Source organism: Ictalurus punctatus, chromosome 6 (genome assembly GCF_001660625.3).
Source record: "Ictalurus punctatus breed USDA103 chromosome 6, Coco_2.0, whole genome shotgun sequence".
In the NCBI taxonomy this organism is placed as follows: Eukaryota; Metazoa; Chordata; class Actinopteri; order Siluriformes; family Ictaluridae; genus Ictalurus; species Ictalurus punctatus.
The window spans coordinates 23312440-23327764 of NC_030421.2; the positions used below are offsets into that span (position 1 = coordinate 23312440).

The window sequence follows — 15325 nt, forward strand, 5'->3', positions numbered from 1 at the left end:
CTTTCTCACCTGTTAGGCATGACTGATGATGAGATACTGAGGGCAGAAATGGTGTCACAGTTGTGTATGAATGACCGCACACACAGCTCTCTTCTTGACCTTATATCCTTTACTACCTACTCTTCCTTAGATTCAATTTTTATTTCTGTGGTGATTTTGAGCTTTACAGAAATCTGGGTATAGATTTAAATGCTTTAAGAGAAAGCCAGTGGTGACATTTGCCCCAAAAAGGAAGAAAACCTGAGATGAACCAGACTTGCACAGATCCTCTGCCGGTTGATGCCAGGTTGTGTTCAGTTCAGTCATACAGGGAGAAGGTACTAAATGTAAAATAAGTATAAAGGATATGGAGTGTTTTATATGATCATGATGACCGTTAGCTTTTACAACCATCAAACCCAATGCATTCTTTAGTTTTAAACTGAGCTTGTGATTATATGGTTATATGATTATATGGTTTTTATGCTGTTCCTTGACAAATATTGCAAATCCCCGAGAACCCAAACCCTAAGAGTGGGATAGTGCCTGGCAGTTGTAGCTTCGAGGAGATGCTGTCTGCTGTAGCTGATTTTAAAGCTCCAGTGTCGGAGCCTGGTGGCTCAATGCAACAGGGCATGTACACTCCCAAAGGTGAGCTACCATTTCTGCTGTGTTAATTGTGCATCTTTTTTCTGAGTTTTGCTATGAACTCTTAGTTCTTGCCCTCTGCAAGGACAACCTGTAGAAAGGGAGAAATGTTTGATCTCACTGGTGCCAAAATCTTTATGTATATTAAATTGCCCTAGCATGTAGTTTCTTTTTTCTATTTGTGTGGTGATGGTGGTGGTGATGATGATGATAAGGGCAAATTCCACCGAATACATTTAAATATTGCACATATTGTTTAAGAAATTATTTGCATGTCTAAAGAGAGGCAATTTTGAACTTTTGCCTTATTCGTACTTAGAAATTCCTTTCACTGTCCAATCGGCGTTTGGGGGGAAAAGTCTATAATACATAATAAATGTCATTCATGACCTGTAAGGATTTCAGTGGAGCCTATTGCTTACCATTCCTTCCATCCACCTCATGGTGGCACTCCTGTTCCATTGTTGAAACCTTCTGTGATGCAATAATTCTTGCCATTTAATGTCCAGACATATGTTGAATGTGATTTATGGTGTTTACTGGGTTTGTTTAGCGGAGGTGTGGGAGAAGGAGTTTGACCCCATCATGGTGATCCTGCGCACAGTGTACCGGCGAGACGTCCAGTCAGCGATGGACAGATACTCAGCATTGTGAGTGACCTCCTGTCTTCCAGTCTCCATAAATGCTTTCTTGATTATTATTAGCTGATGACTGTTGTTCGAGCCATTGCTTCCTGGGTGTGTTGGAGAATTTTGTTCAATCAAGATAAATCATTTGCTCTCTGTGATCTCTGCATCTTCTGTTAAAATGTGAGGTTGAGGATACAGCCTCTCTGCTTTTTTTTTTTTTTACCCTTGAAAAGATGTGCATGTGAGGGTCAGTGCCTGATGCAGGTGCCTCCAATTAGAGTCAGGGCAGGCACAATCAATAGCTCAAGTCTAAAGTCTAATAGGCCAGGGTGAGTCCTGCTGTATTAAAGTCAGTTTAGAGTGTCCTGAAGAGAAATATGAAGGTCTAGGTTCAGGAGATAGGGCGAGGTTAATTTCCTATAGATCCCAGCATGATGGGAGCTCTCCAAATGCAATATGACATTCTGCAGCTTGTGTGGGTGGGTGGGGTTTTTTGTGTTTTGTTTTTTATTTGTTTATTTATTTTTTTTAAATAAATAAATTGTATTGCAGTTTAGAGCTAAAGATACAAGCTGAGTAAAGTTTATCTAATGTCCATTAAATCAGCGCAGCAACTATTTAAAAGAACATGAACATGCTAAACAACGTCATTATCTCCATGTCAAACATGACTTGCTTCAATATGAGTATCAATATGAGCTGATGCTATTTTGGTCAAATAAAATATCATTTACATTTCTGGCATTTGGCAGATGCTCTTATCCAGAGCGACATTTCTCATTTATGCATCTGAGCAGTTGAGGCTTGAGGGCCTTGTTCAAGGGCCCAGCAGTGGCAGCTTGGTGGTGCAGGGGTTTGAACTCACGACCTTTCAGTTTGTTAGTCCAACATCTTAACCACTGAACTACCACTGCCCATATGAATTATAAATGAAACGGTGCACAATTAACAGTGTGTAGTAGAGTAGTGTGTGGTGTGGTGTTTTTTTGTTGTTGTTGTTTTGGTTTTTTTTTTTTTTTTCTTCTTTCCCTTCTTTCTATCTCTCTCCCTTTTTTTCCTCTCTTTCTCAGTTTGTATTGCCGACTGAGACTCGCTCCATGTGCTGTACAATGATAGATTACCCATCGAGGGAGCAAAATGGTTCATATCCTACATCCCTCCTTGCTTAAATTGAATCAATGACCTTTTTAAAAGCCATGAATACCTCTATAAGATATTAATAAGATTGATCAGTTGTTTAGATATATCGTTAAATTAGTAAATAGTTTTATGATCAATTGGTCAAGTTTAATTTTAGTGATTCTTCCCTCAAGGGTGCAAATAGAATTTATTCATCCCTTTCTTTTCTTTTCTTTTTTTTTTCTTCTTTTTTTATTTATTTATTTTTTTTGTGGGGGTTCGATGATTTATTAAACATTTTTTAATATGTTGAATGACCTTTCATTTCTCTTTGAATAGCCTTTAACTATTAATCCATGCTGAGCAGTTCCTTGTGTTCTGAATGCAGTTTGAAGCAGTCGGGTATTCACACCGGTAACCCCTGGCCTCCGTATAAGGAGAGGACGCCCCTGCACCCATGTTATAGGGGGCTAGTGCGTCTGTTGCACTGTAAAACTCTGCATATCGTCATCTTTACTCTCCTGTACAAGGTGCTCATTCTTTTAAGCACGTTCATATTTTCGTCTTAATTTAATTGTGTTTTACTGATTTAATAGTTGTTTAGTGTTTCTCATAATTGATTTATTTCTGATTTAAAAAAAAATAAAAAAATACACCCCCATCCCGCTTGTTCAGATCTGGATGGACCATCAGAACATGTCTGAGCATGTGCTGTGTATGGTGCTGTATCTGGTTGAGCTGGGTTTGGACAACCATGCACAAGAGGACAAGGAGGATGAAGTGAGTGGCTCTTCTGCTGTAGCCTGAAATTTATGAAAGCATTGTTCTTGGTGACCTTTTCTCAGAGCTCAGGGTATAGATGTTCTTTTTACATAGCACAATTAATGCTGTAAAGTCTCCACATACTTTATATATTAATTTGAGATAAGCAGTAAATTTGTATGCAGAATAATTTTGGGGAAAGGTTTACTTGGCTTGTAAATTGTTTGTGCTAGAATAGCCTTTTGAAATGACCTTTATGCGAACATCACCATCACTTCCTCAGCATAATTTATTTTCAGATAGTTTACCTTCATGCCAAAAATACAGTCGTCACTGATGTTTGGCCTAAACGTAGTCCTTGGACTAACAGCACTGGGACTTGTTATTCTCACTCACTGCATGTTTAGGCCTCCGATTACGTTAAATCTAATTCGCAAATCCTAACCGAGAGATCCAGGGGATTGTTCATGTATGTATTCATCTCTTTAGCGTTTTGAGAGAGTATATCCGCTTTACGATTTTAGTTTTTTTTTTTGTCCTCGGCTGAAGGAACCGTGTATTGAGGAGCACTGCCATGACAGCTGGTTCCCTGGCACTAGCCTGCTCTCCAATCTGCACCACGTCATTAACTTTGTACGAGTACGAGTGCCTGAGACTGCCCCGGAGGTGGAGAGAAAAAGGGAACGGGAGAGAGAGAGGGAGAGGCAGAGAGAGACGCCTCCCAGCACCAGCACTGATTCATCAACCTTTGGCCAGGTCAGCCAAACTACGGTGATTAAATCTTTAACTATATAATGACAGCATAGATTGTCATTAATTTTATGTTGAACAGCAGCCTTACTCTATTGTTCTGGCAATATGGTTTGTTGTGCAAATCAGTGGTTCTTGATGTGGGGGTCCAAAGCCCCTCTGGGATCTGTGCAGTACAGCCAGGGGCTCCATGATTTATTTTTATTTATTTATTTATTTATTTATTTATTTATTTATTTTTGCCCCCTACTTTGTTGCAGTGGTGAAAGTCACAACCCATAATCACCAAACTTTACTTTTCTTTTACTTTAATTTCGGTTTTAATTTTAGTTCTTAGAATCTTTGACTGGTCCCTTTAATTGATTTGGGTTGAATCCAAACATCAACAACTCAAACAGTTAGGTCTATAAAAATATAAACTTTACTTTGCTGATCATTTTAATAAAAATGTATTCTGTGAAAGGAAATTCTAGGAATAAAAAGCCCCCATGGATCCAATAAATTGATTAAATATTATTGTACATATTTGAATGAGCCTAATATTTGAATTGTTATAAGTTGTTTGTAAAATAAATTTTTACTAATGGGGTCCATGGAATATATTTTGCAGTTAAAGGGGTCCCTGACTCAAGACTTTTGAGAACCCTTGGTGTAAATAATGAAGTACTGGCATGTTTTGTTTTAAGCGGTATTGCTCATTTCCCTTCCACAGAGCTCCAGAAGGCTGACAGGGAATTGGAGAGAGGTAGCTGGCTTTGGAAATGACTGGCCTGGAATTTGGGAATGATTTGCATTGTTTGGAAGTGTAAAATGAATGATTGGGAGTGAGATATGTGAGACAAGTGCAGGCTTGATCTCTCTGGATGCAAAGCCTGTGCATTCAGTGATGTGATGTTCGTGTGTGTGTGTGTGTTTTATATTACACGTAATGTGTATATCTATGTTCCTTGTCCCTTTTAAAAGGGGCTAAATGGTGTAATAAACGTGCATGTTGTTTATTACATTATGTCTAATGATGTGTTGGAGCTGCAGTACTTGTCATGTGTAATGTTGCTACAGTGTCTGTGTGTTCTGCATTTGTGCGATGTTGTCTGTGCTTGTGTGGTTGCCTTCTGGAGTTTCATGGCTGACTCCTTTGCAGTGTGACAAACTAATTACGTGTTTAATGTTGAGCAAGGAGGGGTTTTTTGGCATGTGAGTGAGTGATTTGTTTTTGAGGGATCTGTGTTGCTGCTGTTACTAGCAGTCAGGGGGACGGACCATGTTGGGTTTTTTTTCCTCTTCTCTTTTATAACACATTAGCACTGTGTTGGATTTAATAGGTGGGTCATTTTGCCGGACTCTGCTACCTGCTAAGAGCCCTATGACAGGGACATTCCTCATGTAAATCTCAGAATTAAACTTTGGGCCTCACAGAGTGAAGAGAGTACGGGATTAATATGACTTAGCAGTTTTGCATCCAACAATATGGTATGCACCTAATCCAAATTGACTTTGTACCCTGATCAAGTAGTTGTGTCCATACCCTGTTCGAGTGTCTGTGTTACATATAACTAGACCCTCTGGTAGATGGGAATGTTATATACCATGTGGTCTTTTTGTTCACCCCCCACGTTTTAAGTTGTCTGACTTTAGGCACTATTCTGTGCATTTGTCCAATCAATGCTCTCCCCATATGTCCTCTTTGGCAAGAGGGTTAATCGTGTTCAGCATGGTTAATATATTTTCACAGGTAAATGACCCATACCTTTAAAATGTGTGATAATGGATTTGCTAGCATACCACCCAGTCCTGTGGAAAAGTTTTAATTATTTTCATGTGAAGCATGTCAGTATCTATATTTTTATCCTCTCATGGTTTTTACTGTTTTGTCTTTCCATCAGAACTTGCGTGAGGCTCAGTTGTTCAGCCTGGTGGCAGAACGCCGGAGGAAGTTCCAGGAGATTATAAACCGCAGTAATCACGAGGCGAACCAGGCTGTACGGCCGAAGTCATCTTCGCGCTGGCTTCCCCCAGGCTCTCCTCCTCAGATGGTCACTGAGATTCTAGAGATAAGGGAGAGCATGCTGTCTCTGCTGGTCAAACTGCACCAGAAACTGTCGGCCAAGCAGAACTCGCTGACTCCAAGCTGGCTGGAGGAGGCTGAGTCAGCACACCACACACATGGAGATGGCATCACTGCCATTGAGAGGATCCTGGCCAAAGCAGCATCACGCAGCAGACATAGCAAAAGATGCCTGCAAGAGATTTGTGGCAAAGTGTGTCCACCTGTGCCTCCAAAAAAGAACAGCCCAGGAGACAAGAAGAGCATGGATAAAGAGGAGAGGTGTGTGTGTGTGCGTGCTAAGGGTACAGTCGTACAACTCTGCACCATGGTTTTTAATATGCCTGGTGTTTTCAGAGTGAAGACAACGCAAGTATTAGATATATTTGGTTAAGGATATTCTAGCCATCAGCACATGCATGCAGCCGAATTTTCTTTAAGAGCTAATCTATTTCTTCTGCCTGGATAGGTCTGTGTATTTTCTGAAGCTGAACAGCATCATTGATTTTGTCTTGCATTTGCTTTCCGTTTAAATAGATTTGCTTTTTTTCTTTTCCACAGGCAGAAGCAAAAAAAAAAAAAAGCCAAAGTTACACAAAGTGTATCAGAACAATGTGGAAATGCTTTATTTTTTACTTTTCAAAATAACTGTTAGTTCTCACCATGTAGCTTGATGCATCACATTATCTGTGCTGGTATATTTATAAAAAAAAAAATTGGCTTTTAAGTAAGATTTCCTCCTCTTGGCATATTATCATCTCCGTTTGTACTGATTCTTGGTATGCATGTGTCAGACTTCATGGTTGTGGTAGAAATGTGATACTTGCACAATTCATGATGCTGCTGTTGCGTTAGTCCTTTTGTTCCCTGCACAAGTCTTCGATTGATGTGAATCTTGCCTTTACCAGTATTTAGTGGTTAGACTCACCATCTGCTTTTTCTCTTTTTAAAGGTGATGGAACAGCCTATTAGTCTTCTGTTAGCACCCGTTATTATGGGGCAGGTGCCACCTGCAAGTCAAGACAAATCACACACCTGCACTTTATAGCTGATGGTTACCATGGCAACAGTGCTTGGGCATGGCGTTGGACCATGCGTTTTTCAGTCTCGCGTCTTTGTCCCTGGCGCTGTCAGTGGCGCGAACTGAAGTGTATCGTTCCTGTCTGCACTACTTTGTCCTTTTTATTAAGCCACTCTGTTTTGCTGCCAGAGTACGTAGACAGTAGTGGGCCACTGCCAAATCCTGACATTTAAATACTTCTCATTTCTAAGCACGAGCATGATTAGCAGCTGTTCATCTAGGAGGAGGGTTAATGATGGGAGAGAAATTCCTATCATGCCCAACCAAGCATAAACGTTATTCTTTGTTTTTCGAGGCAAATTATCTAAGCAATCTGTATCTGCTGTACATGGTGTTGCATCTACTCTTACCACTGCTGCCTTTAAAATAAGACACTATAAGGATTTTATTGTTTGATGTTTTATTGAGGTGTGTTTATTTACTCCTCACATTTTCTCCTCTCTACTGTCTCAGGCGGCAGAGGGCCAGGGAGAGACAGCAGAAGCTACTGGCTGAATTTGCCTCCAGGCAGAAAAGCTTCATGGAGACAGCCATGGATGTTGGTAAGCATAGTAATTACTGTAGTAGTGGTGCTTTTTAAAGTCTGTTGAAGTGTCGAGTTGAAATAAAGACAGTTGGGAGCGGTTTAACTGCACTTCTTAAGTTATATTTGAATGGTGGATTTTTTTTTTTTTTTTTTTTTTTTTCCCCCCCAATCTGCTTGACCTAAAGTTGACCGAACGGCTTTCCCATCTCGCTCCACATTCACAGTCGTATATGCTTGCAAACACAATAAACTTGTCGGAAGTCCTTGAAGGAAAGTGCTTCGTGGGGCGGGGAAGCAGACAAGGTGACACCTACTATTGCTTCCCAGGCCTAGTTAGCGTGTGTGTGTGTGTTTCTCGGGGGAAACTGCTCACTGGTTGAGGGGACAGCAGATCAGAGTGCTAACCGTAGTGTAGACACAGAGGGACTGACCCCATGTGGAGTTGTTAAGGGATGAATAATGTTGGTTTTCGGCACTTAGCAGCACTGAATATAACGCCGTGTCATGGTATAGAGAGCACAGAGTATATATCAGCTAAACAGATTTCCCGTCATGACCCGCATGGCTAACTACAACTGATATTGTAGTATGCAAATTTGCATTTATTTTCTGTTTGTGCATATAATGTACCAGAGGTCAATCGATTGACTGGTTTTACCACTATTGCTGGAACTGTCGTTTATTGGAGAAAATTCACATTGATGCTTTTTCTCGGTTGCATCTGTAGTGGGAGTGGCTGAGAACGGTCCGCTGTCGTGATGCGGTACGAGAGTGGCCTCTAGAGCTGAAATATAAACCATCACTGACATGTTATTTGAAGTGTTTACTTTAAGCGTTATGTTTTTTCATTCAGTATCAATTTTAAAGTCAAAATCGGTTGATTTAATCGGGTGTCGGCAAGTACTGCCCAACTTGGTTATCGGTAAAGTCCACTTTCGGTCGACTTCTATAATGTACCTCTAGTACACTTGCATGTGGAGAATTTCCATTGATGACCAAGACTGTGGAGTGTGTCAGGTGGTTGTCTCTAACAATCCCTATGTGATCATTTAGTCCAGTGTATCTCATTTCCAGCACCGGTGACCTTACTGCGATCTATCTCTTGGTGGGTTTGATCATTATTTAACGATGCAAATCACATGTAATATTGCAGGTAAAACAATAGCATGTGTAGTGGATGACTCGGGTATGGTAAAATGAATTCATTCAGGTATGCAGTAAGGGGTTTATCAATAAAACATTTGTTTCTTCTCTGAAGAAGAAGCAGAATGGCAATGGTGAATTTTGTTCTTCATTTGCATTCGGTTTTAAATCTATTTGCTTGGTGCATTTCCTCCAATAGCAGCAAAAAGTGATTGTTGGCTAAATATTAGGGTTTTATCTGAAAATGTGCCGTCAGTATCATTGGTGCCCTGTCTGACATTGGCCCACTGGGTGTATGTGCTTTCCATCTTATTAGAATGAAAAATGATCACTCCTACTCAAACACCCTTTCTCCACCAGACTGACAGAAAAGGTCATGGAAAAATCAATATTTAAGGTGGAATTTGCCGTGGTGACTTGATCAAGCACATCTGTTCAAATAATTTTTATGCGCTCTCCATGCGACGGTGGCCATTCTTTGTATATGCAAGATAAAACCAAGAGAAACGTGTGTGTATATATGTATGTATATATGTGTGTGTGTGTGTGTGTGTGTATGTGTATGTGTGTATATATATATATATATATATATATATATATATATATATATATATATATATATATATATATATAAAATATAATATAATATAATATATTTTATATATATATATTTTATATATATATATTTTATATATATATATATATATTTTATATATATATATATATATATATTCTCATCATGACTCATTTTTATGTTTTTCCACATTCTACACCTTAGTATGCTGTGAAGAGGTTGTTGTTGTTGTTGTTGTTGTTGTTGTTGTTGTTGTTTTTGGTTCTCCACTATTGTGATTGTGTACAGTGCTATGTCTGAATTAGAATGATCTCAAATGTTCTGAGTCTGTGCACATTTGGTCTTTTGATAAGGTAGGTGTGGGTGTGTGTGCGTGTGTGTGTTCAGAAATGGCTTTTTGTGAGATTGCCCCAGGCCCACACTGTCACATTGACTTCCAAACAAAACATTTTTTTTCCCCAGCTGTCTTGCCCCCTGAAGCAATAAATCAATCCTAACACACTCGCATTTGTTGCCCTATGTTATAATTGAATTGAACACACTCTAACATTTTCAAAAAGTAATTAATCTTCAGAGATTGAGGTCATTGAAATTGTGGAAAGTACTGGATGTGAAGGATACATGGGCAAGTTGAACAGTATTCACAAAAAGGCTTCGAGTGCTGTGTTCTGGATGAAAGCACAAAATATATAATAGTGGTACTGCTTGCTATTGTGATATGGTGAAAGGTGTACAACTTCTCCCATTAGACATTATAATAAATTCTCACACTACTGTGACTTTTGGAGTGATTTGCTGAAATTTGACTTGTATTCACTGATTAACACTTTAATATCTCTCTCTATTTATCATAGAAAAGAGGGTTTATAAATTAGTTATGTTACTAGGGCTAATGTGATCCTATACATGGCCAAAAGTGTGTGGACACCTGACCATCACACTCCTTTTGTTCTTTTTGAACATCCAATTCCAGGTTTACTCCCCATAACCTCCACTATTCTGGGAAGGCTTTCCACTAGATTTTGGCTGTGTGGCTGTGGGAATGTGTGTTCATTCAGCCATAAGAGCGTTTGTGAGCTCAGGCCTGATGCGCAGTCGGCGTACCTGTTCATCCCAAAGGTGTTCCGTGTGGTTGAGGTCAGGGCTCTGTGCAGGCCACTCAGGTGCTTCCACTCCAACCTTGCAAACCATGTCTTCAAGGATCTCACTTTGTGCACAGGTGTATTTTCATGCTGGAACATGTTTGGGCCTATTGGTTCCGGTAGCAGGAAAACTTAATACCGCAGCATATAAAGATATTATAGACAAATGAAGAAAACATCAAAAAAATCAGACCCTATCTCACCGAACAGGCTACACAACTACTAGTTCAGGCTCTTGTCATATCAAAACTACTACACTGGACTACTACAACCCACTACTCTCGGGCCTCCCAGTCAGCTCTATCAAATCCCTTCAGATGATTCAGAATGCAGCTGCACGTCTTGTCTTCAGCTAGCCCAAGAGGACCTTTTGTTACACCCCTTTTCATCTCCCTCCACTGGCTTCCTGTAGTTGCCAGCATCAAATTCAAGGCCTTGATGCTCACTTATAAAACTTTGTCTGGAACGGCACCCTCCTACCTCAACTCTCTCCTTGAGGTTTACGTTCCCTCATGCAATCTGCGATCGGTTAACGACCAATGCTTAGTAGTGTCTACTCAGCATGGCTCAAGGTCCCTTTCCAGAACCTTCACACTAACTGTCCCTCAGTGGTGGAATGAACTTCCAACCTCAATCCGGACTGCAGAATCTGTCACTTTCTCAGCTAAAGACCCACTTCTTCTGTGAGCACTTAACTAACCCCAAAAATGCCACCCCCACATTATCCTTAAAAAACCCCCAACATACTCTGGCACTTACGCCTCTACTCTGTGCAATTTGCTTTTCTAGAACTCAGTTAAAACATCTTGTGTGATGGAACTACTTGTATTGTTCTCAGTTTGATATCGATTTGTTTCTACTTTGTCATTTGTAAGTCACCTTGGATAAAAGCATCTGCTTTTAGCAGATTTTTTTTTGAATGTGTGTGTGTGTGTGTGCGTGTGCTTCTAACTTTGTGGCAACAGTTTGTGGAAGGCCCACATATGGGTGTGATGATGGTGTCTACATACTTATGGCCATATAGTTTAAGTAAGGAATAAAACACGACAGGGCGTGGGCACTTAATCAACATCGGTGTGGTGTGTTGTGTTGATCACTGACATACATTTATTTATTTTTCCCCAGCAACAGCACATCCGAAAGTGCTCTATTTCTCTCTTCATAGGAATTTTGCAACAGACATTTTTTATTTATTCAAGAATGACTCATCATTCTTTTTATCCATTTATATACTTGTTTTGCAGACCTTCTGCAACATTAAACAAGTTAGTTTGCGTTATCCGTTATGTTATAACTGATCTAAACAGTTCTTCCGTCAGCAGCCTGTCTAATTCCCTGTGCTAGTAGTTTTACATTTACATTTATTCACTTAGCAGACGCTTTTATCCAAAGCGACTTACAAATGAGAAAAATACAAGCAAGTTTTAACAAAGCAGTATAGTAATGTGTCACGATTGTTTTTAATAGTCTGCACACTGTTGTGCACTGTATGCTTTAATGAGGAAATGGGGAATGTGTTAATTATATCTAATGCCCTTACATTTGACCTTCTCAAACAGTCTATTATGCAGCTTCACATACTGTCCAGATAACCAAGCTTTTCTATACTACATTACATCTAATGTTCTTTTGTTTACACATGATTGCCCAAACTTCCACAATCTGTTCATTTAACCAAGAACGTGCAGAAAAGCTATGACCTCCTCATAATGTAGCTAATTGACTATTACCAGTCTACCTCTCTTGTAACTCCTGTTCCTTTTTTTTATTTTAGTCCCTATCCTCGCTCCTGCTCTCATTGTTGCAGTTTGTTTGCTCCTGGCAAATTCACAGTTGATCTAAATGAACAATTTTGAATTTCTGATTGCTGGAGTTCTTCCAAATTCTTTCTGGGCACTGGTGGCGGTGCTGTATTTCACACACCATTTGAGCAGTGCCACACAGCTGCCTGCTCCCATTTTAATCACTCTGGGATTTTAGAATCGGATACGAGAGAGAGCGCGCGCGAGAGAGAGAGAGAGAGAGACTTGTTCCTTTTCACATTATTTAATCGTCTTTGCTTTTATCCTTACTGGGGTTGGTATTTCAGTCTCTTTATAAACTATGAAAGCCATATGGTCCCTTGAGAAACCACTCATGATCAAGCCAGTGTCCATCCTTGTTTGTTTTTAAAAAAAATTTTTTTCCAGCCTATGGATTTGTCCAACACTTCACTTTTGCTGGATAAAAGTGCATGTACCAGGTCTCTATTTGAGCTCCTTTGTTTGTTTTATTTGCTTGTAGAATGTCCTGAAGTGGAGGCAGCAATGGACGTGAGCTCAGCCGAGCCTCTTGACTCCGAGGTTCTCTATGACTGTGTGATATGTGGCCAGAGTGGCCCCTCTACTGAAGACAGACCTACGGGACTGGTGGTGCTACTACAGGCGTCCTCAGGTGAACAAACGCAACATACCGTCATTGGTGATGTTTTATCTTTCCTATTTATTTTTTTCATTCTGGTGTCAAATATACAGTTGCAATCAATTATTTAACCCCCATTGCAAATCAGGTTTATTCTCAAAATAAAGATACTCAGCTGTTTGCAGTGAACAAATCAAACAAAATCAATTGAAATAGTTCAACTCAACGAATGCTTCAAGTGGTTTCCCCATACTGAAAATGCCTTTTGCTGTTATGACCTGCTGCAAACGAGATGCATAGCTTCTGGTAGTGTTCCTGAGGAATGTTATCTCATTCCTCATGAGCAATGGCCTCCAGTTCAGTAATATTATTCTGTGTGCGTGCTGCAACCGCCGCCTTCAAATCCCACCAGAGATTTTCTATGAGGTTCAAGTCAGGTGACGGTGATGGCACTGTAGAATCTTCCAGGACGACTTCTGCAACCAAGCCTTGGTAGAATTTGTGGTGTGCTTGGGATCATTGTCCTGTTGGAAGGTCCAATGACGCCAAAGCTTCAGCTTCCTCACAGACGGCATGGTGTTTTCTCCTAGGATTTCCTGATACTTCAATGAAGCCATCTTGCCTTCCACACGCTGCAGGTTTCCAGTGCTAGAGGATGCAAAGCAGCCCCAGAGCATCAGCGAGCCTCCACCATGCTTGACTGTGGACGGAGTGTTCTTTCTTCATTCTCCTTCCTCCAGACATACCACTGATCCATCGTGCCAAAAAGTTCCAGGTGTTTTTTTTTTTTTTTTTTTTTTTTTTCTTTTTTTTTTTCTTTTTTTTTTTTTTCTTCTTCATCGCTCCACAGAACGGAATCCCAAAACTTCTGTGGCTTATTTATATGATTTTGAGCTGACTTTTCTTGTGCTTTTGGGTCAGTAGTGGTGTACGTCTTGGAGTTCTGGCATGGAAACCTTCTGCGTTTAGTACGTGCCTTACTGTGCTCACTGAAACCTCAGTGCCTGTTACCACCAAGTCTTGCTGCTGGTCCTTTGCAGTCACTCCAGGGTTTTTCACAACCTGCCTTCTCAAAAATCTGCTTGCAGCCATTAATTGCTTCTTTTTTCTGCCTTGTACAAGTATTTCATTCATTTTCTGACCCTAGCCAGTTCAGGTATTTCATGTGTTTCAGCTCAAGCACACCTTGTGCAACTAATGAAGCCCTTGATTGGTTGCATCAGGTGTGATTGAGACAACACCTGTTTTGCATATTTTGTTGTGAGGGATTCTGTTCAGGAAGTTGAGTTATTTAGAAACTGGAGAAGTCATTATAAGTTGCATTTTCCATTGAATTTGGGGAAACCATGGAAAGCATTCATTGTGTTGAACTATTTCAGTTACTTTTGTTTGACTTGTTCATTGCAAACAGCTGAAAGTCTATACATTTTGACAATAAACCTGATTTGCAATGGGGGTTGAATAACTTTGATTGTGACTGTAAGCCCCTGTCCTAAACTTAATCTGTAGAATTACAGGTTTTCGTCAACTGGTGAAGCGTTTTCTAGGCAGTCTGTAATCTCTTGCTGCTGCACTGCACAGTGCTGTTATAGCATCTATTAAACGGCCCCATTTATTCACAGCACGTTGAACCTGGGCGTGTTGCATCACTTCTTTTAATGACACCGCTTAGACACCACCATTTTAATTGCTTCATTCATCATACGTGTTGATCCTCGAACAGACTCTAGCTTCTGTTGAGTCATTTCTGCCATGCTGATGTGAACTCAAGAATCTCTCCTTCAGTGTCATGAAAACAAATAGCTTGTTTTATTAGCAATTACCACACCCTGATATACAGAACAGCATATGTGAAATGCACAGCATCAAGGTCAAAACAGTGTCCTCTGGTATTCACTTAGCGAGACTCGTCGTGCCAAAGCAGAAAAACAGCTGGATAACGGGACATTAGAGAGATCATTAGCAGCATTATTTTGTCCCACCTGTTAACTTGGTCAGTCGTTTACAGTATGATATAAATGAGAAAATTCTGCTGTTGTACAGACAGTGTGATGGGTGTCACAGTTTTGACATTGACATAGTACTTCATTACAGTATGCAAATGATATGTGTTCCATAAATGGAAATGTCAGTGTTAATTAGCATAGCATTGTCATTCATGAAGTGTGTGTGTGTGTGTGTGTGTCTGTCTGTCTGTCTGTCTGGTTCCAGTGTTGGGCCACCGTTGCTGTAGCGATCAGGCAAAGCGGCTTCCTACAAGTGATGACGAGCGGATCTTCCCTGAGGACACGTGTGGGGCGACTAACGATGTTAGACTAGCGCTTATGCAACGTTACTTTAAAGAGGTACATGTTATTCTATTGCACCTGATTTTGTTGTTAATGATTCTGCCACAGGGGACACACTCACATTCAATATACACGCACACACTAGACGTGTGCATGGGTTTTCAAATACTTGGATAAGCATTCCAGTTCATAGTACATGGATTTCTGAATTTCATTGCTTGACACGATCCTGAATTTTTT

At 40.2% G+C, this 15325-nt stretch overlaps 1 protein-coding gene across 8 annotated transcripts in view; it reads left to right on the forward strand.

Moving 5' to 3' along the window:
- ubr3 (ubiquitin protein ligase E3 component n-recognin 3) overlaps positions 1-15325 on the forward strand; it is a 49574-nt gene that overhangs the window by 11815 nt on the left and 22434 nt on the right. For 3 of the 8 annotated variants that reach the window (XM_047155983.2, XM_017469560.3, XM_017469561.3), the window contains exons 17-27: positions 17-102; positions 489-630; positions 1181-1277; positions 2764-2905; positions 3051-3155; positions 3687-3908; positions 4600-4632; positions 5771-6213; positions 7466-7554; positions 12681-12830; positions 15009-15142. In XM_047155983.2, the coding sequence (XP_047011939.1) occupies positions 17-102; positions 489-630; positions 1181-1277; positions 2764-2905; positions 3051-3155; positions 3687-3908; positions 4600-4632; positions 5771-6213; positions 7466-7554; positions 12681-12830; positions 15009-15142 (1643 nt within the window). The remainder of the gene's footprint in view (positions 1-16; positions 103-488; positions 631-1180; positions 1278-2763; positions 2906-3050; positions 3156-3686; positions 3909-4599; positions 4633-5770; positions 6214-7465; positions 7555-12680; positions 12831-15008; positions 15143-15325) is intronic. The other 5 variants (XM_053681032.1, XM_017469562.3, XM_017469565.3 and 2 more) reach the window with 3 other exon arrangements.